The sequence below is a fragment of the Castor canadensis genome, chromosome 12 (genome assembly GCF_047511655.1).
Source record: "Castor canadensis chromosome 12, mCasCan1.hap1v2, whole genome shotgun sequence".
Lineage (NCBI taxonomy): Eukaryota > Metazoa > Chordata > Mammalia > Rodentia > Castoridae > Castor > Castor canadensis.
In genome coordinates, this window is record NC_133397.1 from 126,341,875 (window position 1) to 126,368,455 (window position 26,581).

The 26,581-nt window shown below is 36.7% G+C and overlaps 1 protein-coding gene across 5 annotated transcripts in view; it reads right to left on the reverse strand.

Moving 5' to 3' along the window:
- Positions 1–1,646: 1,646 nt before the first annotated feature.
- The window catches only part of Ptbp2 (polypyrimidine tract binding protein 2), a 61,851-nt gene continuing 36,916 nt past the window's right edge, over positions 1,647–26,581 (reverse strand). Inside the window, exons 9-14 of one of the 5 annotated variants that reach the window (XM_074050938.1) lie at positions 10,224–10,378; positions 8,740–8,773; positions 8,231–8,323; positions 3,544–3,760; positions 3,362–3,439; positions 1,647–3,197 (exon numbers count right to left, since the gene is read on the reverse strand). In XM_074050938.1, coding sequence (XP_073907039.1) covers positions 3,068–3,197; positions 3,362–3,439; positions 3,544–3,760; positions 8,231–8,323; positions 8,740–8,773; positions 10,224–10,378 — 707 coding nt within the window. In that variant the 3' untranslated portion in view covers positions 1,647–3,067. Of the gene's footprint in view, positions 3,201–3,361; positions 3,440–3,543; positions 3,761–8,230; positions 8,324–8,739; positions 8,774–10,223; positions 10,379–26,581 lie in introns of all 5 variants that reach the window. The other 4 variants (XM_020156384.2, XM_074050940.1, XM_074050939.1 and 1 more) reach the window with 4 other exon arrangements.

The following is a 26,581-nucleotide window of genomic DNA, read 5'->3' on the forward strand; positions in this document are numbered from 1 at the left end:
ATGAAACAATTCTGTAGTCTCTTCTAAGCGAGAGTAATGTTTTCTCAGATTTATGCTCCTTTTCCATGTACGAAGGCAGCTAGGAAGTCTTGTTTGAAGTCTAGGCTACTCATGAAAATGTCTTTTCTTCTTAACTTAGTCTGGAAAATCTTTAGTTAGAATTACCTTGAAGTTCCACAGCAAATTTACTTTATATATAAAATCTCATTCCTATGTGGAATCTATACTTTAAATACTTACATTTTATTATTGAGGTATCAAATAGTTTAAAGAGAAATAAATATAAGGCTAAACCCGAACATTCCCTTTTATTCGGCTGTGGGATTTTGCTTTAACAGACTAACATTTAAATCATTGTAAAGGCATTAAGAAATATTTCTTTACAACAAGAGGGAGGCAAGGGTGGCACTGGAGCACACAAAAGAGTGTAACATGTGCCACGTCTTCAGCTAGAGTGGTTGAGGGGAAGCTTTGGTTTCTGGTCATCCCTGTTAAGGAGAACGGGAACTCTCTCCAGCTCAACAACTGGAGCAACCCCCGTTCCACACACAGCTCAGGGTTCTGCCACTCACAAGGAACTAATGAGAAGGTGATGAAACCTACTTTCAAGTGTTGTGAGCACCATGGAATACTGAGAAAAACACTTCATAAAGCTTTCTTCAATTACTATTCACTGTAACCATACATGGTGCTGGTTTTTAACAAAGCAAGACAGGTTTGATACTGCCAGAATGCCTCTACACAACAATGCTATTTAAAAAGAAAAAACACAATAACTTAGCTTCCGAATCACCCTCAAACTGTTGACCCTAATGAAAACAAAATTAATTTTCTTACTAGATTATTCTTCTTGGAGGTGACTATAGATTATACTAAGAATAATACCTTTAAACATATCTTATGCTCATTTCTTATCATCCTAAATGTATGTAATTTGCATAATTTTGAGGTATTTTCTAACAAACCTAAGTTATATATATGTAACTCTGAAGTTATATATATATAACTCTGAAGTTATTTGCTACCGACAGAAAGTGACTAGAAATATTTTGAATACTGTGAGTAAGGATGCTAATCACAGCTGTATAAAAAGTGACAGCAACATCTCCACTCATTAAACGTCACCCAAAGGTGTATCTTCCCACCCAAGATAAAAGCAGATGATACGCTTCTTTCTTTCCAATAACATAAGTACTCTTTGTTAAAACTCACAAGATAGTCTAAGATTAGTAGGAAATCTTTAGCAGACACAAAAGATGAAAGATGAAACTGCAGCAAGAGAGCATGGCAAATCCAAAAGATCTAACCGTGCATAAATCTACTGGAGAAACAGCAACAACAGAAGAGATGGCAAGAATCAACAAGCTACAAGAGAGGTCACGTCTTTAAAGCAGTAGATTAAAACAGGGTGGGAAATGTCTAATACTTGTCCTCCTGAAAAGCGGTCACCGTCTTTACATTGAACAAAAGAACAGCTGGTGTATTTTCACAGCATCTAGGTTTATTTATGGTATAAAGCCATAGAATTGTAATATTATTACTCTTTTCCCACCCTGGCAGAGAGTAAACATGAATTCAGAAGCACAGTGGAGTGAAAACAAAGAGGAGGAGAGAGAAAGGCAGCAGAGAAAGACAGAAAAGGTGAGTACAGAGCTACAGAAGTGTTTATTGAGCATGCTACAGAGGTAAGCAGAGTACACACAAAATGAAATTAAACAACCATCAAACCTCCCAACTTTGTTAGAAAATTAATTTTTAATTGTGCCGCTTTCAAACTATACTGAATTTTACATTTCTAAAGATGTAAAAACTCAACTAATAGAAAATATACATGACCATTCTGTCTACAGAGATAACAGAATCTACGAATCTTGAAACTAAGTACATCAATTTCAAAAAGTATTGGTCACTTAACAGAATCAACAATTCAGGTTGACAAGAACTGTTCAAATAAATTTGACCTGTAGATTCTGAGCCATGTTTTATTAAAGTCAGATCTATTCCTAAATACAAAATATTTTGAAGATTTATTAAAACTGAATATTACAATGCAAGGTAAATTAAGACTAAAGGCACATAAACTTTGGTCCCACCTGGTTGTCAGTTTTAGAAAACTGCCACAAAATTAATCTTCCTGCAAATTTTCGCAGTACACTTTGTCTTTGAAAAATACATGCACCAGTTCCTGAACTAGCTAGACCAGTCTGCACATGCTCAGAAATCCACAACCATTATTCCAGATCTTAATTACAAACTAAGGATGGCGATATCTATTTAAATGCACGTAAGTCATGTCAACTTCAAAAACATCTACGAAAAATATTCAGCCACAACAAGACATTACTTAGTGCTGACATTTATATGACACATCCCACAAGAGTGTGTACAAAAAGGTTAAGGTTCCACAATGCTTTCCACGTAGGGTTCAAACTTACAGAAGTCACTTCTTGTCTTAAGAAATTAATACTCTGCATCTTGTTAATTTTAACTAATGCCTACATTCATAACTGAATCTAGACCAGAATTGAGAGATACAAAAGGCCAATGTTTTTTAAAAGCAATAAAGCCCAAGATAGTAAAAACTAAAAATGCTGCTTTATTCTTTCAGTATCAAGTATCTTGTTTGATTAAATAAAGAAATGTGATAAGCCAATAATTCAAAATAAGTTCCAAGCAGGAGAAACAAAAACTTAACCTTTTTACACACCCCTGCCTAAACATATTTTAATTCCCATATAACAATGTGCCCTAGACAACCAATTCCATTTTTCTAGTAAATGCACAACAGCAACACTAGTTTCCTTTTTAAGGCACGTATGTCAACTAAGTTGAAAAAAAGAAAGCAAAATTAAACTGAAAATTTAAACGGACAATAAAAATGGCTTCCCTATAGAACAGATGAAATATAGCAGTTAATGACTCTGCCTTTACATATGCCATTTCATTTTATAACCAAGGAATGATAACAGCATGAAAAAAAACCTCAAACTCTGGTCCCCACTTTTCTGAACAGTCAATAGGTGATGACAGCAAACAATGTGGTTCACCCCGTCTTCATCTTCCTTTCTTAAATTGTGGACTTAGAGAAGGACACTCTCAGATGGTGGTTTTCACCAAGGTTGTAATTATGAAGGTCAATCAAGGCCTGAATAGCTTCTTCCACTGTTGCCATCTGAAGAAGAGCCATTTTGTGATCTCTTCTGAAACAAAAGTATGAAATTAGATACTTCATAAAAAGAAGGGTTTAAACACTTGAATTTTGCTCACTGCAGATCAATAAAAACAAAAAAACTAAAAAATACTCGAAGAAAAATTTCACTTTTATCAAGTCACTAATTGAAAAAGAAGGAAGCTTGCTTACTGAAAAAACTTAAATGCTTTCACAGTGCCCCCAGTGTTAGCAAACAGTGTTCGGAGATCCTCTTCTGCTACTGAAGGACTAAGACAATTGGATGAAAAAAAAAGAGTGAAGATTAGTAATAAATTTTATATTACATTAAAATAAAATCTGTATCCTCAATAAACTCCAGCTTAAATACTTACGGGATGTTAGACAGGTGAAGGGTTGCAGAAGGAGGAAAAATGTTTTGAAAATTTTTGGATCCAGGTTTCTTAAAACGATGCAATGGGGAATTCCCAAAATCTTTAGTGAGCCCTTGATCATCCAGACCCTCTCGAGGTAGTTGTACGGTCTGATGTTTAGAGAGAGTCACACGAATAATCTTTCCATACATTTTCTGACCATTAAGATGATTCATGGCTATAAAAATAAAGAATGATTATTAAATCTGAATTTTCTTATAACTAAATTATAATAAATGAAATTCCATTTCATTTCTACTAGAAAAGGCACTGTAGCAAAACCAACCTTCTTTCATAGGTCAGATGACGAATCCCTATTCTCAACAACCTGCTGATAAACAGTTCGCTTAGCTAGGCACAAAGAAACTGTGAAGGCATTGCTACCTGTTTTCCCCTTCTGCTGCTCCACATCCTAACTGCTAAATTCTCTTAACTACCTCAAATTTGTGTTTTTTCCATTTTCCCACGATCCACTGCCTTTTTTCAAATTTTTGACCTAGTTTTCTCTCAACTATTTGTCATCTACACATCTTGTCTTTAATCCTTCTTTCCCTGGGTTTTTACTGCTCATAAAGTAATTTTCCATCAAAACACCACTTTCACTATACCACTCGTACATACCTACTTTGTATGTGGTATTCCTTATCATTTAGTTTCATTTTAAATTTCAAATGGAGATTTTGGATATATTTTTGTGTAATTCTAACTTAACTGTCCAAATGTCAGAAAATGAGATCTCTGTGACAGTCTCTGAAATTAACTCAAACTTACTATGATTTAGTAAGTGATCAATTTTTTAAAATGTTGCATATTGTGCTTAAAAAGAATGTGCTGGGTGCACACCTGTCAAGAGTCACAGCTCTGTTGGATCACTGGTATTTTGTTGTTGCTGCTGTACCTGACATATGATTCAGAAAGGCTGACTTAGGCCCACCACTATGATGGGGTCTGCTCAATTCCACCCCAAGTCCTACCCATCTTGATTTATATATCTTAAGACTATTTCACTAGACAGACAGACAGACACACACACACACACACACACACACACACACACCCACCCCCGTTACATCTTCCAGATGAACTAAAGTTTTTAATTAATGCTATCTTAAATTTTGGAAGGTAAGTTTTATCCAATATGTCTTTACATAGATTTATTTAACTTTCAGTTTTTCCATCTCTGTGCTTTATAAATCTCTTATAAGAAAGCATATGGGTACCTTTTAAAAAACTAAATCTGATAATCTTTTCATTAATAAATTCACTCCTTCATAATTGCTGCTACTGCTGATGTACTGGGACCTGATTCTGAAGTAAGAGGACATTCACTCAGTTTATAGCACACGACAGAAATAATTTACTAGAGAGGTGAAAGTCTTGTGAATAAGAGCTAAGAAACGTACTTTTGATGCAGCTATATAGTAAACAAAAACAGTCATGGTACTTCAAAATGTATTCTAGAAAACATAAATTGGAAAAACTAGACAATAATTTTACACAAAGGAACTACTCTTTCACATTTTAAAATGTGTAATCAGTACACTATTTTTCAAGACAGTTTCACTATGTGGCCAGTCTGGCCTCAAACTCACAACCCTCTGCCTGGGCCTCCCAAGGGCCACACCACTAACCCAGCTTCAGCGAATTATTGTTAAAGATACGAAGTTCTACCCATTGTGATTTTTTAAAATATCCAGTCAAAAATACCAGACCAATTAAACAGGTTTATGGTATAAAATTTATCAATCAAAGAAACATCTTAATGTTTGTACATTTTAAAACTCTGGTCTGAAACAGCTGAACACAGCCTTTAAGACTTACTAAGAATTTTATCTGCGTTTAAACGCTGCTCACTGTACTGATTTTCCTTGCTAGTTACTTCTCCCATGCTACTTCTTAAGAACAGACATCTGTTTATAATACAAAGCAGTGAGTATTTCCAATGCATCTCCATGAAAACTAAAGAGAGAACACAATCTGGAAACAAAAGGCCATAAACTTTTTAAGTCTCAGTTATTTTCCTCAACAGTGCATCTTAGTTTTTTTTGAGGTATGGGTGTGTGTTTTAATGGCACTGATGACATGAGTATGTATTTTTATGGCTATGAATTTCAAGAAAGCAGTATCAAGGGCAGCAATGAGAAATAATGAATTTACCACTACATATACTCCAAAAATTATAAATCCTGCCATTACTAAGTCAAAACTACAGTGACAATCTTATAAAATTGGGGCTAAATGGTTTACAAATTTACAATTGTCAGTATTATAATGGCTGTAAACCTGTCTCCCATTCCACCCCAAATGTCAGTATTGTAGCCCTAACTGCGTCTGTGACTTTAAGGAAGTAACAAAGGTCTCCTGATGGTGGGGTCCTAGTCCAGCTGGTGTCCTCCACATGCTGGCACAGTAAAATGCCAGGCGAGGACACAGAGAGAAGATGACTGTCTACAAGCCAGGAAGGGAGCCTGCACCAAAATCCAACTCTTCCTGTATTTAGATCACACAGTATAGTATTTTGTATGGCTTCCTAAGAAGAATAATGTAAGTATGATAAGAATTAAACTATCACTGACTTACTAGCTATTATATAAAACAAAACCAGAAAATACCCAGATAAATGTAATTTCAGTCACGATGATTTGGTTTCCTTTATTATATGAAGGAATGCCACTCACATCGCAAATGGTAACCTTATAGTCTACATAAAAATAGCAGCAATGACCACCAAGTACAGAAGAGGATATACACTGAGGAGAGGAAACTATACACCAACTACCTATGACACGATCAGCACTTTAATCTATCTTTCATTTAATAAAATATTGCCCAACCATACAATCCAGCAATGGCATTCCTAGGCATGTACCCAAAGGAAATGTAAGTAAAGATACAATAGAGCCACTTGCACTTGCTTACTGCAGCACTATTCACAATAGTCAAGCTATGAAAACAGCCCATGTGCCCTGTAACTGATGAATACATTAAGAAAATGTGGTATATATACACAATGGAGTATTACTCAGTCACAAAGAAGAATGAGATTATGTTGCCTGCAGGTAAATGAATGGAACTAGAGAATAGCATGTGAAGTAAAGTAAGCCAGGTTCAGAAAGACAAAGGTAACATGCTTTCTCTCACATGTGGAAGACAGACACAAAAGACACATGGATACACAAATGCAAACATGATCATACACACGAGAACATTTTTGCAACAACACTGTTGGATGGGACAGGGGGAGGAAAATAACAACAGAGTAAACAGTATCAAAATGCACTGCATCTGTGCAGGAAGGAGGCATCAGGAACACACTGAAAGCCGTTCAACAGTATAGGGTGGGGAAAGGGTAGGTAGGGGAGTAATAAAGGTGGTCAATCTGACTGAACTACAGTACAGCCACAGGTGAAATGCCATCATGAAACCCCTTTAAAGAATGAACATGGACTTGAAAATGAAGGACAGGACTGTAGAACAGGTTCAGCAAGGGGTGTTTCTGGGAGGCAGGAGGGTGAATGGAAGGGATAAAGGAGGGTGAATATGGCTGATATACTTGTAGACTTGCATATGAAGAAGAACAATGAGACCTGCTGTAATCATTTTTAGTAGGGGACGAGGGGGATGTGGAAGAGAACCTATCCAAGGTACATGGTTAAGCACTCACAGAAATTCCCTGTACAACAAAAAGATGTTGACAGAAATGTTTAAAAAAACCAAAAGGGCCAGATAGATAGTTTTATACCTCATGTGAGACACCAACTTCACTGCCAACAAACAAATCAATCACATTCAAACTTTCTATCTGCTTGAAATTCAAACTTTGCTATCTGACTCCAAAGGTCAAAACTGGCTAGTTTATCAAGTTCATGTGTAAGTCTCTCATGAATGTAACATCAAAGCAAATTTTAACAACAAAAATAGTAAATTTCAAAATTAGTAAGGTGAATGCAGTTAGTCTAGGGCAGTACCATCACTGAATCTGAATGAAAAGAATTCTAAGTTGAAAACTTAGGCAACAACATTGTAAATATGCAATTATAGTCTAGATTCATGTGATTTGATTTTGTGCAAATAAAATAAATTTTACTTAAAATCATTAATTATTGATCTAAGTAATGATGCAAGTGTAACTTGAGTGAAGTATATTTTAATATTTTAAATAGAGGAATTAACACTACTACAAGCAACTTATTAAATCTAAAGACATTTTCCAAGTGACTCTTACTATTCCTAAGTTTAGGCAAATACTCAAAAGTGTGTTTAGAAGAACTAAAATACCATCAAGATTCAATGGATTACATGAACAGGTAGTTCTTAAAACAGGAAGTAGTCAGAAATGAAAGCCCTTAAGAAAGATCTCCAATATAAATCCCAATTCTTATGCGAAACTCATTGCAACTTTGGAGCAAAAATCTTTTTCCATTAGACTGTGCTTGAGAAATGGTGGGGAAAAAGCAGAAAACACAAGCACATTCACCATGTTTAACTATTCACAGAAAACTATGAAAATTAAGGTGATATTCTGAGCCCTAGCCATTTAAAACATGACTTCTTATGAATGTAAAGGGCTTACTTTTATTCACAGGTTGACACTGTGTATGTGAATTCAGAATTAAAAACATACAAATAACATGGAGTTTAATCTTACCAAGTTGTGACTGGTTCCCATCGGCCATCTGTATGAGAGCACTGTCCTTCTTATTGTACAAAATCTTCACGCGTTGCACATCTCCATAAACACCTTTTTTGGAGTCACAGAGAGGTAATCCAAAAATGGAATTAATTTATATGCAAGTCAGCTAAAGATTATCTTTCTGACAAATCAATGAAACATTCAGACATCAACATGATCACTCATTCAATCTCATCACTCACACAAATGAATAAAGGAGATCAAGATTTTGAACAGTGAATTTTGAAAAGAATAATTTTTGATAAACCCTCAAAGCTATGTGAATGATATTAAATTAAAAACCATGCAAAATAAATCAGCATGCATTAAAACAAATTTTGTGTCTATGGAGAGTCTTAAATAGCAAAGGAAAATAGCAAAAGATTTACTATTCAACTTTAAGCCAAAGTGCTAGCTACAAATAAGAATTAAGGTGAAACAAAAATCAAATCAATAATAAAAGTATAGTGCTAACAATAACATACCGAAGAGGGTAAACAGACTTTGGGGCGTAACCATCTTTAGAAGGAGAGAAGAGCAAGCAGCGTAAGACAAGAAGAGAGAAGAGTCGAGGAAGAGCGGAGATGAACAGATCATCCATAACGAAGGGTGGTTCCCGCAGAATGGTGAGGTGGTCATGGATCATGGTTCAAGGCGGTTAATTGGGGCAAGTTGGTCCGAGGAACATTTGTTCAAGCACAGAAGCATGAACACAGGGATGGAGACAGGGGATGAAGGCGAGGACAAGGGAGATAAAGGAAAGACAGGGAAGGGAGCGGGCATTGGGGAAAAGACAAGGAGAGGGAGGTGAACACACAGGGTAAACGATGAAATGGGGAAGGGAGACAGCAATGCAGAAGAAAAAAATAAGGAATTGGGGAACAAAAAAAAAATAAAATATAGGTCAGTACATAGGAAATGCAGGAATTTGGTCAGAAAAATGGTTGGTTTATGTACTGTACAAGAAAAACTGAGTAAAATGTAGTCATCCAAGACAAATATGGGTAAAGTACATCTATATCAGAGTAAATTACAGCATTTCATCTCAACATAGGGAAGGAAAGCATGCACAGGAATTTTAAACTTTGAACTTTAACTGCATAAGCATGGCTGGTTATGAAATGCAGGCAAAGGTCTTAAAAGTAAAAACAAAGGCACTCTGATGCCGACATTTTAGCATGCAGAACTATGAATGATAAAAAGAGCATTAAATGGTAAAATAAGTTTAACAGTCATTATTAACAGAGGCCAATTAAAAATGAGACAAGTGTACAAATTAGACATTTTAAACTGATATACTGGGCTTTCCCACATTTCATACCAGCTTTTATAGCAATCAAAATAAAATATACCAGACATAAAATGTACAACTAAAGAGAATAACAGCAATTTACTTAACAAGAAAGGGGGGGGGGGATAAAGTTGAAAAATATTTTTAGAAGACAATGACTAATAACTGCAAAGAAAAAATTACTAAGAGAGACTGGAAGAGTGCCTCGTCAAGATCTTTGGAAGAACCTTCAAAGAAAAATGTATTAGAGTAGTTCACATAACATAAGATTTAAAAAAAAATACAATGACATATAAGCATGAAATGGACAAGCAAATAATTAGAAAAGGCAAAGAGCAAAATTGTCTTACAGTTAAACTTGCAAATTAGATCACATTTGCCTTTGAGAACAACAAAAAGATAAAAAGCCAAACTATGGTACTTCACCATATTTTTCTTAGGAAAAATAGGTAGTTAGGTTAAAATATATATACATATATATATAAAGAGATATGGCTGTCTAAGGAGATAAAGCATTACCTAAACAAGTACGTAGATTTTATTTGGAAGTAGAAACACAGAAAATTCTTTGGCTAATGAATGTACATAAACAGAAAGGCAAGTGCAAAATGAAATAAACATGAAAGACTTTCACAAATGAAATGGAGCTAAAGAACATTAGGAAATTATCTTACTGACCTCTTCATTTAAATTGCTAACCAACAGGACTGTATTGCCACCGGCTGAGACTCCAGGCATACCCACTCGGCCAGCAGCAGCTGCAGCAGCGGCTGCAGCAGCATTTGGAATAGCCAAAGGACTCAGAGCTCCTGGAACAGCTGCAACAGGAAGCCCTAATTTTAAAATAAAGTATATTTTACGAAATACACACAAGTCGTATACAAAACCAACTTAAGTATGATGGCTGCATGGCTACAGTTGACCATTCCAAACGATTCCTGAAAGTTAATTTTCATAGTTTAGAAAAATGTTTTGCTGATGTGTAGTAGTTAAGAGAAAAAGAACTGATTTCAACAAGACCATAAATTTTTGAACTAAGGTACATACCTGTATTATGTTAAAAAATTAAATATCTAATACTCCACACCTTTCTATGGAAAATCAAATAAAGCATGAAGAACTGATTTCCAAGTCAGAGACTTGAAAAATTCACTTCCACAGTTTATTTTAAGTTAAATAGAAAAAATATCACCTTCAATACTCTTTTTCTAAGAGGGCTTTCTTCTTCATAAACTCAACTCTTAAAATCTGTTACCACTTATGAAAAAAATAAATTCTTCCATTCCCAGGGTTAAATCACCCTAAACATTTAAGTCATGCAACTAACCTAAAGAAAATCTTAGCAAAATGTGTTTGCCTTCTTATTTCCACACTCAAGTGGAAACACAATTTTCAAGCACAATACTTTCCTAATAGAAAGAGCAGGAATTGCGAATCTACTGGTTTTCAACTTGTTGCCAAACCTGTCTTATCACTTCCTTAACTTCTATTGTCTTAGCCTTCTGTCTTACTGCTGTCCTTTTTAATCAGACCCCCTTTTGTCTCAGCACCCTTTATCTACTTTTCAATTAGTAATGAACTCAGGACACTTTCATCAGTGAACCTGATAAAAGCACAAATAGGCAACTTAAGTGATGTCGCCTTCAGGACACCCCTGGGCAGAAATGTCCCTTGAGACTGCCCTTCCCACTTTACTCCTTCTTTCTTCCCAGCCACCTTCTGCATTTCAGAAGTATCTGCTCTTACCTTTGTTTTCAGAGCTCTTACTCATGCAGTCAAGTTTCAGTTCATTTTAATGGAACTACGTACAACCCTTCACTGGCAGTCTGCACAACTCCTAAATTTCTGACATAGAAATTTTTATCTCATTCTCCTCTTAATTCAGCCTTTATCCCTTCTCATGGGATATTCCATCAATGGAATAATGTTTCTTGTTTATACCCGTGCTCTGGATGAGTACATTTCAAAGCTTTCTACCTACAGCGATCTTACAGGTCCCCTTTTCTTGCTGACTTTACTTTTGGTCTTGGGAAATCTTAGACACATACAGTAGTTGGGAGACTAGAATAATGAACCACCATTTACAATCACCAAAGTTAAAAACCACCTCACAGACATTTCTGCTTCACCCACTAACTTATTTGAGTAAATAGGTAAATCAAGAAAGAAAGACCTTATTTAAAATAGAGGTTCTCCAATAAAGAAATGGGCAAGTGAACTAAACAGAACTTTCTCAAAAGAAGAAATTCAAATGGCCAAAAAACAAATGAAAAAATGCTCACCATCTCTAGCAATAAAAGAAATGGAAATTAAAACCACACTAAGGTTCCACCTCACCCCTGTTAGAATAGCCATCATTAGCAACACCACCACCAACAGGTGTTGGCGAGGATGCGGGGAAAAAGGAACCCTCTTACACTGCTGGTGGGAATGTAAACTAGTACAACCACTCTGGAAAAAAATTTGGAGGCTACTTAAAAAGCTAAACAGTGATCTACCATTTGATCCAGCAATACCACTCTTGGAATATACCCAAAAGACTGCGACACAGGTTACTCCAGAGGCACCTGCACACCCATGTTTATTGCAGCATTATTCACAATAGCCAAGTTATGGAAACAGCCAAGATGCCCCAGCACTGACGAATGAATTAAGAAAATGTGGTATCTATACACAATGGAATTTTATGCAGCCATGAAGAAGAACGAAATGTTATCATTCGCTGGTAAATGGATGGAATTGGAGAACATCATTCTGAGTGAGGTTAGCCTGGCCCAAAAGACCAAAAATCGTATGTTCTCCCTCATATGTGGACATTAGATCAAGGGCAAACACAACAAGGGGACTGGACTTTGATCACATGATAAAAGCGAGAGCACACAAGGAAGGGGTGAGGATAGGTAAGACACCTAAAAAACTAGATAGCATTTGTTGCCCTCAACGCAGAGAAACTAAAGCACATACTTTAAATCAACTGAAGCCAACAGGAGAAGGGGACCAGGAACTAGAGAAAAGGTTAGATCAAAAAGAATTAACCTAGAAGGTAACACACACGCACAGGAAATTAATGCGAGTCAACTCCCTGTATAGCTATCCTTATCTCAACTAGCAAAAACCCTTGTTTCTTCCTATTATTACTTATACTCTCCAACAAAATTAGAGATAAGGGCAAAATAGTTTCTGCTGGGTATCGAGGGGGTGGGGGGGAAGGGGGGAAGGGGGGAGAGGGAGGGGGTGGGGAGGAGGTAAGGGAGGGGTGTGGGGAAGGGATGGGTGGGGGGAGGGGGGAGAAATGACCCAAATATTGTATGCACATATGAATAAAAAATAAAATAGAGGTTCTCATGTCTAGTATTTACAAGTCATCTTCAGTGTTTTTGGATTCACCATTATGGATCTTTTCAAGCAACCATTCGGCTGCATTACTAACTTTTCCACATTAAATACTGTAGTTCTCATTACATTTAATGACATTTCTATTTAGTAATATCCAATGGATATCTTTTGCCAAGGCAAGTATAAAGATACATTTCTCATTTTTAGGCAAACACCCATTCTCAGTAATTTTTTCCCTGCACTCTCTTGGAAGGTAACTTCTCTGTGAGAAGGTGTCAGGGACTCCTAAGGGTCTCTGGACAATATTTTATAAACAGTAGAATATTTGGTACAGTATTTGTATACAGGGACTGCTCAAAAAATACCTACAAGTTTAAAAGATAAACCTAAATCACTTCAAAGAAAACAAAATACGGTAAAATGATATGTATTAAGAAAAAAGGATGGTAATTACAGACTACACTTCCAAAATTCATACTTTTAAGTCACCTATTACTCATTTTCCCTGCCTTCTCGAAAAATAATAAGCCATATATAAAATCATCAATCTATTTAAACTCAACATCAATCTAAATAAACCGGCCTAAGGTTAATGCTTTTTCATTTTTGTGAAAACTTGTTTCTTTTAAGATACATTTCTACCGAGGCAATATACAATTCAATTATCTAATGAAAACTGCTTTCCCAAAACACTAAGTATTCTAAGGCATAATTTTTTTAAAAAATGTATTTTAAAAAAAAAATCTGAGTTTCATAATGGAGACAACTTGGTAGCACAATATAATTCAGGATACCAAGACTCATAGAAAATGATCAGAGAATTAAACAAATTTGTTACAATTGAACTTAAAATGCCAACTGTGAATTAAGTGTCTAGACTAAAGCCCTTCTTATGAAATGTAGTAGACCCAGGAGACCACAAAAAAAAAAAAGCCATTCTTCTTGAAGGGGGAAAAAAAAGCCAGACCAGAATAATCTATATTTTAATAAACAATATTGTCCTTTAGTAAAAATGATTCTGAACTTTCTAGTAAGTTGGGACTCAAAAGATGCAATTTACTCCCTTCTAGCAAGGGATCATGAAGATCCTAGCCAAAGAGGAAAGGAAGCTGTGAGAGTTGCTGCTACAAGTGTCTCACCCATAGGGTTGCTGTCTCTGACTACTATAGAGGGCCATCTCTAAGCAAAAGGTGCTTTATACATTTCAAAAGGCCAGTAGTATGGGACCAGAAGGGTGTTGGAGTCAAGGAGAAGTCACTATTTGTTCTCAATGCCAGTTATGTTTTCCTCTTTCCTTATTTCCTCTCCTGGGTTGATAACTTAGAAACACTACTTAGCTACCTTTACACAGTGCTAAATCACTTAGGGTAGTGTAAGATTTTACTGGACTTTTAAAGACTCTGTAGGTAGATATCAAAATTTCCCTCAGAATATTCTTTAACTGAAAAGTTATTTTGTCAGTAAGACATAATTTGTTAGGTTTAATCTAAATATCTATTGCAATAAAAAATAAAAACCTAAAAAATATGTTAATGGTACACTATTTTTGTCAATGAATTCTGTAATGTATTTTTCATATGAAGGTCAGCTCTCAACTCTAAGTACATAGTAATTTTACCATTATCCCCTGAAGTTATATAAAACACATTGCATACCTAACATCAGTTCCAATCATTTAAGGATTTACATCTTTAGTTAACTACATAAATCCATTTTTTGTTTTTATAACAAAACAACTAAAGATGCACATTTATAAAGAAAAGAGATTTGTTTAGCTCATAATTTGACATTCTCAAAGTCCAAGATAGGCAGCCTCATCTGTGTAGGCTTCTGGCATGAACTCCCTCGGCTCTGCTACGAGACGGCAAATGCTTTCAAGACAGGAGTACATGTAGAGGGAGAGATCCCATGTAGGGAGACAAGAAGCTAGCAAGCAACCTTCTCTCCAGAGCCAATGAGAGTCCCAGGAAAAACAGCAATTCCTTCTGAGGGCGCAACCTCAATGACCCATCAATCTCCCACCAGTCTCCAACCCTCAAAGATCCCACCACCTCTTAACATCACCACACTGAGGACCAAGTTTCCAACACACAAATCCTTCTGGGGAAAACCACATCCAGGGCAGCAGATATGCTGGAAAAGACATTATTTATGTATACTGATATGGGATAAAAATGCCTGTTTTACTACCATAAGGATAGCATAAGCATATAACAGTGTAAAAGAGGTTTGTAAAGTGCCAAATGCTTAAAGAAAAGGAAGATGTCACTGGGGTCTTTTCCATATGGAATGATATGGTATGCTCAGATGTTTTAAGCAACACAGTTTTATCAAATTTCTATTTTAGTTCTGACACTGTATGACTGCTAACCCTTCCTCACAGAAACTCATGATAGACACCCTATCATGTAATGGATTGAGATTCAAAGTCCAGGGACAGAAAGTGATATACATTACCTCTCTAATCTTTTTTCCTTCAGGTCACATTTCATTGAAACATACAGGCATTTTTAACCTTGCACATTTCAAGTGAAGAATTATTTTTGCTAATTTAAGCAATTCACAAACTTTTTATATTCAACTGACTTTTTATCTTAGAAGTTTTTGATTTACAGGAAAACTGAAGACATTATGAAGTTCCTATAAAGCCTGGGTACCTGCTTCCCCCCTGCCACTGTTAACATTCCACATTAGCATGGTGTGGCTGCTGCTGCTACATTAAGTCCACTGGGCTTCCTATTTCCTTGGCTTACACCTGAGGTCCTTTCACTGCAGCTGTTGTTTTAGGACCTCGTATTCTGTTCAGTCATGTTTCCTCAGGTGACTCTTCACTATACAAGTCTACTCTAACTTGTAACAATGTCCCTTCACTTTGGCTAGTTTTATCCATGTACTTCCTTCTGTAAACCTCTATCCTAAGTCAGTTTACAAGGTTGCTTTCTTCACTAGCCAGTTTAAGATACCTATTAGGTATCTTAAATAACCTTTTGTATTCCTTCTGGACACAAGAGGATTGGTGGCAGGACTCTGAGGTCACGTCTCATTCTTAAAGTTCCTAGGGAAGGAAGTTCTTACACATCCTGATCTGCAAGTAAAAGTGTTGCTTCTGAGCATGACAATTACTATTCTTTTCTGAAACAATCTGTATTTCATCTCCCACCAAACCATCCCTTCAATTCCTATTTTGCTCTCTGAAATCCATGTTCTTTTCTATCACTAACGACTATTATTGTTATTGAACCTGTTCATTAGAGAAGCCTTTTTATTTTTTTGAGGTGGTGGGCATTGAACTTGGGGTCTCACAAATGCTAGGCAAGTGCTCTGCCACTGAGCTACCTCACCAGCCCTTGGGGCCAGGCAGAGTGATGCTCGCCTATAATTCCAACTATTTGGGAAGCAAAGACAAGACAATCGAGGTCTGAGGTCAGCATAAGCAAATGATATCCTATCTGGAAGACAAGAAAACTGAACTGTAAAGCCAAAGGACCCAGGGAGTAGAGCGCTTACCTAAAGGCCCTTAGTTCCATCACCAGTACTGCAAAAGCAAACAAAACCCTTGCAACATCATCAACAACAGGTATTGGTGAGGATGTGGAGAAAAAGGAACCCTCTTACACTGTTGGTGGGAAAGTAAACTAGTACAACCACTCTGGAAAAAAATTTGGAGGCTACTTAAAAAGCTAAACATTGATCTACCATTTGATCCAGCAATACCCCACTCTTGGGAATATACCCAAAAGACTGTGACACAGGTTACTCCGGAGGCACCTGCACACCCATGTTTATTGCGGCACTATTCACAATAGCCAAGTTATGGAAACAGCCAAGATGCCCCACTACTGACGAATGGATTGAGAAAATGTGGTATCTATACACAATGGAATTTTATGCAGCCATGAAGAAGAATGAAATGTTATCATTCACTGGTAAATGGATGGAATTGGAGAACATCATTCTGAGTGAGGTTTGCCTGGCCCAAAAGACCAAAAATCATACGTTCTCCCTATGTGGACATTAGCTCAAGGGTAAACACAACAAGGGGATTAGACTTTGAGCACATCATAAAAGCGAGAGCACACAAGGAAGGGGTGAGGATAGGTAAGACACCTAAAAAATTAGCTAGCATTTGTTGCCCTTAACGCAGAGAAACTAAAGCAGTTACCTTAAAAGCAACTGAGGCCAATAGGAAAAGGGGGCCAGGAACTAGAGAAAAGGTGAGATCAAAAAGAATTAACCTAGAAGGCAACACACTCGCACAGGAAATTAATGTGAGTCAACTCCCTGTATAGCTATCCTATCTCAACCAGCAAAAACCCTTGTTCCTTCCTATTACTGCTTATACTCTCTGTACAACAAAATTAGAAATAAGGGCAAAATAGTTTCTGCCGGGTATTGAGGGGATGGGGGGGAGAGGGAGGGGGCGGAGTGGGTGGTAAGGGAGGGGGTGGGGGCAGGGGGGAGAAATGAACCAAGCCTTGTATGCACATATGACTAATAAAACAATAATAATAAAAAAAAACCCTTGCTTTGAGCTGGATGCGCAGTGGCTCATGCACGTAATCCTAGCTACTTAGGAGGCTGAGTTCTGGAGGATCATGGTTTGAGGTCAGGTGAGGGGAAAAAAAGTTTGTGAGATTCTCCATCTCAACTAAAAAAAGCTGGGTACAATGGCACATGTCTGTCTTCCCAGCTACAGTGGAAAGTGTAAAATAGGAAGACTGTGGTCTAGGCTGACCTAGGCAAAAAGGAAGACCCTGGCATCAAAATCATCAGACCAAGAAAGGCTGGAGATATGCCTCACAAAGGCAAAATCCTGAGTTTAAACCTCAGTACCGAACAAGAAAAAAATGACAAGAAAAAAACTTCATTTTGAAACTTCTATAACCCTTCACCAAATCTCATTTTGATCTTCCTAAACGTTCCCCCAAAGGAAAGAGAACAGATGCAACATCCCCCCTCTACCACACCACTCAATGTTACACTCGCTCAGGATGCTGTTCTACATCAGCTGTCAATGTCATCTCATCATGCCACAACTCTTCTCTTCAAAACAGTCACTGGGACATTTTCTCTCATTACACAGACTTCAGCATCTGGCTTTATTTCTTCTTTCTCCCTTAATCCCTGCCGTCATTCTGGGCGACCCTTCCAAACATTCTGGTCACACGATTTCTTAATTCTACATCTATGATTTGTGCTAGATTGATCCAGTGTAGCAACTTCTTCTGATAAATCTTTGTGATTTTTTTTTCTCCTGACGCCATTGTCTCACGGCAACTCACCTCTAACAATTAAACCTCCTTTCCTAACTTAATTCTTGACTGTCCTACTCTCACACAACCAGTGAACCATGTTTGGCCTTTATGTTGACGAGTTTCCTTTTTATTTTCTCTTTGCTAGTCTAACCCTTATGACTCAACATTCTGCTCATGCATCTACTCCTCCTCTCCCTCTTTTAATGATACGCAATTCCAGGCTTAAATAAATCCAGTATCATACTTTGTCTATGTTGTCATCTGGGTTTGACAAGTATTAAGAGTGAAAAGTCCTAATTCTACAACTATTCTGTTTGTTATTCACTTTTAGCTCATTCCCTGGTCCACCTTCCAATGGATTAGAAAAAAATCACTAGAAAAGGAGGATAAATGGCATGGTAGATCTATGCCAAATCTACCATACTTCATTTGTATCCTACTTTCAACCTTCTCCTGTTCAGCAAGCATCTTAGAAGTCTGTATCAGAACTCTCTCACCGTTCTTGAAACAACCTGAAGGTCCTCCCTTTTTCTCTTTCCTAAGAATATGGATGGTAAAGCTGATGAAGTCAGTTCTGACTCCAGCTCTGACTAAATTTTTACATGAACTTGATATAAATCTGTTCCAGGTGTCTCAACATTTCCATTATACTCTCCAACCAGTTCACGGAATCACTCTTTGTTCTTCAGCTAGTCTTAGAAGCAAGCACTTACCAGTATGTGGAAACCATTCACCTACACCAGGCACTGTGCACATATTAATACACTAAATTCTCACAATAGCCTGGGATGAGGGATTCTTACCACATCCCTGTCCTACACATGGAAGCTGAGACAGTGAGGCTGGGCCAGATCGTGAAGGAAGGCAACGATTCTGAATCTGAAACACGTGATAATTCATTCTGCCTCCCCACCAATACCTCCCCTTGGGTAATGCTTTACTCCTAACTACCATGACACATCTCCCTCCTTCCTATGGCACATTTCTTCAGAATGTCAGACAGTTGTGTGACTTTCCACTACTCTTGTAAGTAATCTTAGGGCACTACTGGACCAAACAGACACTTCTAATTTTAATTGTACTTGTTTTATTCCCTCAATCACAATTCTTTCTTTATTTTACCTATAATGGTAAAGAGCACTTCCAAAAATTTAATTTGAACATTTTAATCTGACTCCTTTGCACTTGGGAAATCTTAAGCCAAAGTTTTAAACATCGTACCTCTGAATTCACAATCTTCAAGAACTCCTGCCAAAGTCCTAGACTAAATTTCCTACTGTTTGGTGGAGTATTCTTCATAAGCAACTGTATCATTAACATGTCAAGTCCTCTTCCTTTACACCTAACTTTTCCAGATCTCTTACTTTGTTTCTCATTTCAGTTTACATTCCGTTATATCTTACTCAGATCAAGTCTCCTGTTTTCCCAGACACTACTTTACCTCTCCAAAATACCTCAGAGCCACAGTTTTGATTTTTTTTTTTGGTAACTAAACTGAACATCTTTATTATGCTGAGACAGTTACAGATACTCTGAAATTCATCTTTTGATCCTAGGAGACTAGTAACTCTGGTATAAAATCTGCACTTCATAGGTACCATCATCTCTAAGATCTTGTTCCATAATATTCTTTCTGGCATCACTGACTCTATTTCTCCTCCAATTTCTCCTTTCAATGAAGAACCACTCATTTTGTTATACTCTAATACCATACAAGCACTATGTGTCTCTCAGGTGACCTCTAATTACACCGACTATTGTTAGCTGCCTTCACCAGAACATAAGCTTTCTGAGATCTGTAACCCTGATATTCTCCTGTGCCCCTCCAGTGCCTTGCAATGTTAAAATAACTGCTGAATAGTGTAATGAGTGAATAAGCCAGGATGCTACTAAGGTAAAGCGGAATCATTCTAGAAATATGAAATGAACCCGGTACCTGCTTAGGAAGCACATCAGAAAATTCTAGAGGAAAATAGGAAGACCAAAATCAAGCTGGACAGGGAAAAAGGACTTAACTAAAAAAAAGGAAACAGAAATCTGAAGAAAAACTCAAGGAAAAAAAAATCACGAGGACAATCTATAGGAAGCGTCCTAGATGTATTCACTGCTTCCTTGGCCTTCCATTACAGCAGATAGTGATTAGAGACCCACTTTGTACTAGAGGCGCAAACATGACTTTTCTTCTACTAGCTGCAGAGACAGCATTGATGCGCTTCTTTTGGAAGCTTTGTTTTAGCAGTGTCACATGTAATTGTCAACTCTTAAAACACAAAATTTCTTTCCCTTTTTTTTGAGACAGAATCTCACTAAATGCAGTTCACTCTAACCTGGAAATCACTATGTAGCACAGGTCAGCCTTAACCCTCTTGCCTGAGCCTACTAGGCTGGTATTACAGGTATGTGCCACCACACCCAGGTTGCAAAATTTATTCAAAATAAAATCTACAGTCTGATTTGATTTAAACTTGTACTTTTTATCCAAATACCAGTACCATGTACCAGTACCATGGAATTCAAGTCTCGGTGATTGTCATAGAAAATAGAAGTAAAAGAGGGTAGATACAGGAGTCACAAATGGAACAAAGTTCTTCAAATATGAGTAACACATAATAGCGTCAGTTTAAAGCAAGACCATCTGATCATCCATGGAGAACATTCACGTAAAAACTCTGTCCTAGGTTGCATTCTACAGGAAGAAGTCTACTTGACTGTAAATGCTGGCAAGTGAATACAAGCTGATACCGTAACACTCTTTTACTAACATTTACATCACATCTGTAGCCCATAATATTACCAAAGTACTCAACCACCACCAAATACCTTTACTCAAAAGACAAGAATCAATACATGAATAAACATTCATCCAAATATTATTTGGACTCAGTTGAATAAACTGTCTTCAGGGTAAAGGTTCAAATTAATTTGTGAAAGAAAGTTAAAATTTTATTTACTGACATAAATTTAAAAATGGACAATTCGACCTCAGCTCTTCCAACTTGTTCGAGATGGTTTCATTATGCAGCATAGGCTGGGCTCAAACTCGTGTTCCTTCTGCCTCGGCCTCCGGCCTCCCACGAGCTGTGCTGGGATTATAGGCGTGTGTCCCTATGGAGGGCCCAAGCTCTTTTCCAAAGTCTAAGACAGACTAAGACTTCAACATTAACAGCAACCCAAGCAACTGAATTTGGTAATACCATGCCATTCGTTGATGTGCTCTAAAATGCAAAGAGCTTCTTGTTTCTGGCACATCTCAGAATGTGTGATTGTTCTGGTCTTTCTGGGAGGATACTTTTCAAGTACATATATTTGGGTTTTTTTTTTTGCTAGAGTTAATCTTACTAATAGATTGTAGGTTAAAGTACTGCTAAAATTAAGGTTTTGTCGTATGTTTTAATGTGTACTTTGTGAAAAGTATAAATTTAGTTTACTGTACGTTGATATGCATGTTACGTATCTATTCCTGTTTAGTATCCATCTTTGACTGGACAGGTGATCAACACTCATTTTGGTCTTCTAAAGATAAAATAACCAGGTTGAACACTGTGGACTTGGAAGTGAAAAACCAACTCAGTATGTGAATAAAAAAGAAAATCAAAACTACAGGACTCCCATGTTTGCTCTATTTATTGTATTACTCTAGACAAGAATTCACAAGGGAAAAGAAGACAAGCCAAAGGGCCCAGGTAATTTATAGTCTATTTTATTCTATTGCTTATCAGTTAGGAATATGGACTTTGAAGCCAGACTACCTGGCTCTCAGTACCTGTTCAGCCAGTCAGCAGTTGTGGGCACAAGAGCTAACTGTTCTGTGTCCAGGTATCCAAACCTCTACAATTCCGTCAAGAGTGGTAACTTCATTTACAGATGATGTGGAATTAACTCACGTACAGAGCTAAGAAGTGTGTGGTACATAATATGTACTCAGGAATGGTCAGCTTTTATAAATATCTACGCATTCAACTTTTGATTTCTGTGACTGACAGAATTCTAATGTCAACTGTATTTCAGTCATGCCTCACTTGAAGACTAGAATTCATTCTGAGAAATGTGCCAAACACCACACTAATACAAACACGGGGTGGCGAGCCTGCAGCTGGCATAACAGAGCATGCTACTCTACAGTAAGTTTTGTAAACAGATGGGAGTATGCTCTAAATGGTGGTAAAGTATGACATCATGAAAACATTCACCAGCAGTCATTAACATTATTGACCAGTGGGCACTGTACACAATGGTGTGTGCTGTACTTCTAGACAACTAGCAGCACAGATCTGTTTATGCCAGCATCATCACGTGGCAATACAACATGCTACAGTATTTCCTTTTCACAATTAGTCATCAAAAGTGAAGTATCATCTGGTGGTATTTACTAAGAAAATAATACTTCCCATTTTCTTTAGGGGAAAGAAACATCTAAATTTCAATTAACATTCTTTAGCCCTTTATTCATTTCCCTTTCTTTTTAGGCCATCAAGGACGAGCCAATAAATATATAAATAATTAGATAACTAAAACTATTCCTATGTAGGCTAAATACTCTGGGCTATTTGAACCTGGAAGCAAAGGAACAGTTTCTAAAATTTAAAGCAGTTATGGGGAAGAATCTATGCTGTTCCCATTCCTGAACTGGTTTAACTAGATGCAAACAAAAGCTATACACCAATTTCTTCCACTTAAAACATAAAAATTTAAGAAATTTATACATGAAATTTATATATATATATATAAATTTAACTGTCCTGCACAAACTACATCACAAGGTAAAAAGATCTGGCTTAAGAAGGGAAATTCTACTTTATAAAGATTTTCAACTAATGAGTGTAGAAAGGATATGTGAATTAGAGAGAAATAACTATCTTTACAATTCCTTCTTCTCAATGAAATAATATGAAGGCAGTTATCACTAGTGATATAAACCCATTAGTGTAACAAAAGATCAATGTTGCCATCTGAAGTAACAATCAATCTTAAAACATCAGTAAATTCACTAGAGTAGAGTGAACAGATGTTACAAGTCGTCTACTAAGGCACAATAACAAGCATAAGCACTTTTTAAAAGTGCAGTGAATAGAGGGACAAATTACCATGACACAAGGAAACAATCAGAGCCATTTAAGTTATGCAACTCTCCAGAACGTAGCTAAGTTTCTTCATTAAGTCATGGAACTGAGGTCTGGGGAAAGGGAATGCTACAGACTGAGAGATTTAGGAGAGGGCTATAGCAACCAATGCTAAGAACCATCCTTGATGGGCCCTGCTCTGAACAAATCAACCCCTAACCCAGATTTTTTTTTTTTTTTTGGCTGCACTGGGGCTTGAACTCAGGGCCTCACATTTGATAGGCATGCGCTCTTACAGCTTGAACCACTCTGCCAGCCCTTTCTTGTGATGGATTTATTCGAGAAAGGGTCTCTGAAACTATTTGCAGGGGCTAGCTTCAAATCTTGATCCTCCTGATCTCTGCCTCCTAAGTAGCAAGGAGTACAGATGTGAGCCACCAGCACTCGGCTCCAGTTATTTTTAATGTGAGTTCGGTGTTTGACGACATTAAGAAATCACTGTTTCCAGGCATGGTGACACACACCTATAATCTAGCACTTGAGAATCTCAGGCAACAACTGGTCCACTTAGTGAAACCCTGTCTCAAGGACAACAACAATAACCACAGCAATACACATTTAAAAAAAAAAGAAGGGAGAAAGGGATGAAGCTCACTGTCAATACTGGTATGATAATCATAATCACATTATGATCTGGTTGAAAATGTAATTACTTTATACAGACTGTATAGTAATATTTGAAATAACATTATGATATCAAAGCTTTGGTTTAAAATTTCATAGAAAAAAAAAGGGAGGGCAAGACTTGGTGGCCTACATCTGTAATCCCAGCTACGTGGGGGGCATACGTAGCCCCAGTTGGCCAGGGCAAAAAAGCCCAGACCTATCTGAAAAATAGCTAGTCTTAGGCATCACACAGAAAAGCAGAAACAAAGTTAACTCAGTTTAACAGCTAAGCAATACTGTATCAGCAGAATTATATCAAGATAGACATAACTGACATGAATAAAGCATTAAAACACTGCTCAGTTACTATGAATAGTGTCTTTATGAGGATGCTGTTAATAACTTCACTAAAAGGCTAAAACTTGGCGTCTAAAAAAATCATAAACTTTTTCTATACAAGTAGTACTCAACTCTCACTACATAAAAACCTTGAGTATGAATGCCTGGACACACTCAATGATTCTCAATTTGGGACAAAAAGTGTGAAAAAACACTATCTGTCAGGGGTACACACTGACCTTCATGGAAATTGTGTGCTCCATCTCTTTACAACAATCAGTATTTTAAGAACTGATTGCCTATAAAACATTTGCTTTGCTGGGCTCACGTCTGTAATCCTAGCTTCTCAGGAGGCAGAGATGAGGAAGATTGTGGTTCGAAGCCAGTCCAGGCAAATAGTTCACAAGACCCTGCCTCAAAAATACTCGACATAAAAAAGGGCTGGTGGAGTGGCTCAAGGTGTAGGCCCTAGGTTCAAGCCCCAGTACCGAGAAAAAAAAAAAAAAAAAAGTTTGCTAAGACTATATGATGGCAATAACTATTACTTTAACTTAAAATAGAAAATTCTAAAGTATTCTTTTAATGCATTATCTGTCCAAAGTTTTTAAAAACAGACAACATGATCATGAAAAATTATTCCTAGCAAAGTGATCCACCCCTTAATAAATTAACTGCACTTTTTAACACGACAAAATGATCACTGTAACAATGTCTCAATTTATAATCTCGAGGATTTTTGGCCACCTTGTACTTTGAAATAAGAGTATGTGAGTGACTAATAGTCTGCCAGGTTTGCGATTATGCATTTAGATGTCAGATTTTTAACTAATTACAAAGTACTTTGTCTTTCTTCTGTGAATAAATTACATTTTCTGAGACACCGTGATCCCTAGAATTAAAGCAGCAGATAAAACAGGTACAAATAATAACCTTTAAAAATTACTGTTTAAAATAAATAAAATCTCTAATATTGACTGCAAAAAGCAATGAAAGTCAGTCAAGGGACTGGTATTTTTTAAAAATACAAGGCAAAGTAATCCACCCTGTCATACTTAGGAGGTATCACTTTATATTCAGATTCTTACAAAATCAGTTATTTCTTAAGTACTATCTGAGAAAGACTGATGAAAAAATGGATCCCACTAATACTAGTTTGGTTGTACTCTGAAGTCACCCAATTAAGTATCATTAGAGGCAAAGAAATATAGAAAAAATTTACCTATCATTCTTAAAGGCATGACTTCACAAATGCAATACTGGATGTCTCCATAAAGGGTGTTGGAAGACAACTTTCAAAAGCCAAGAGTTAAGCCTGGTGTTAGTGGTACAGACCTATAATCTCAGCACTCAACAGGATGACACATGAGCTATTACCTTGAGTTTTAGGCCAGCCTGAGCTACACAGCAAGACCCTGTCTTAAAAAAATACAACAAGGAAAGCATTAAGTGTTTTTTCATAACATACTAATATGCACCAAAGTTCTGGGAAAAAAATTATCCTCATGTCCTGTACATGAGATCCTTCTGATTGAAATTAAAAATATTTTTCTAAAAATTAGCCATTCTAAAATAAGTGAATAAAGGTGAAGGCCAAGTTTATACCAATTATGAACAAAAATCTTTATAACCATTCTGTTGCACCCCAATTGAAAGAATACAGCCAGCCAATTCACACATTATAAATATCAAATAAGCATTTAAAAAGCTAACTACAAACTAGCTCATAATAAAACGGACCCATCAAATTAATATCTCATAAAATTAAGAAGTAATATTCCATACTGACAGGGGAAAGAGCAGATCAACCAGCCTTATACACCATCTTTCTAGGAAGAAATCTACAAACATTTTGATAATTCTAGTCTAGGAATCTAGTCTAAGGAAACAATCTGAGAGGCAAAACTGTATGTAGAGGATGTTTTAATTAAGAAATGAAATTGACTAAATGTCCACTTTCAAAGATATGACATGTCTATTGGCATAATATGCAGGTATTAAAATTACCATTTTCACCTAAAAGAGTTCTATGCAAAATGATAACTACAATAAAACATAAAATTACACCCATCAAAATTAGTGGTTATCTCTCATAAATATCCAAACTAAAGACTCTATTACTTGATATTTTTAAAGTTACAACTCAGCTACTTTCAAAGTATTCAACAATGCTTAAAATAGTTATAACAAAATGCAAAACCATTAAAAGAGATAAAAGATGAAGTCATTTAGGAAAAAAATAAAGTGAATTTACCACATTTTCACCAAAGAATGCTTTTTCTGTCTTAGCAGGCAGAAATGCAAGAGCAACATATATTAAAAAGTTCAGGGGTGTGGGAGAAATGGCCCAAACAATGTATGCACATATGGATACACGAATTTA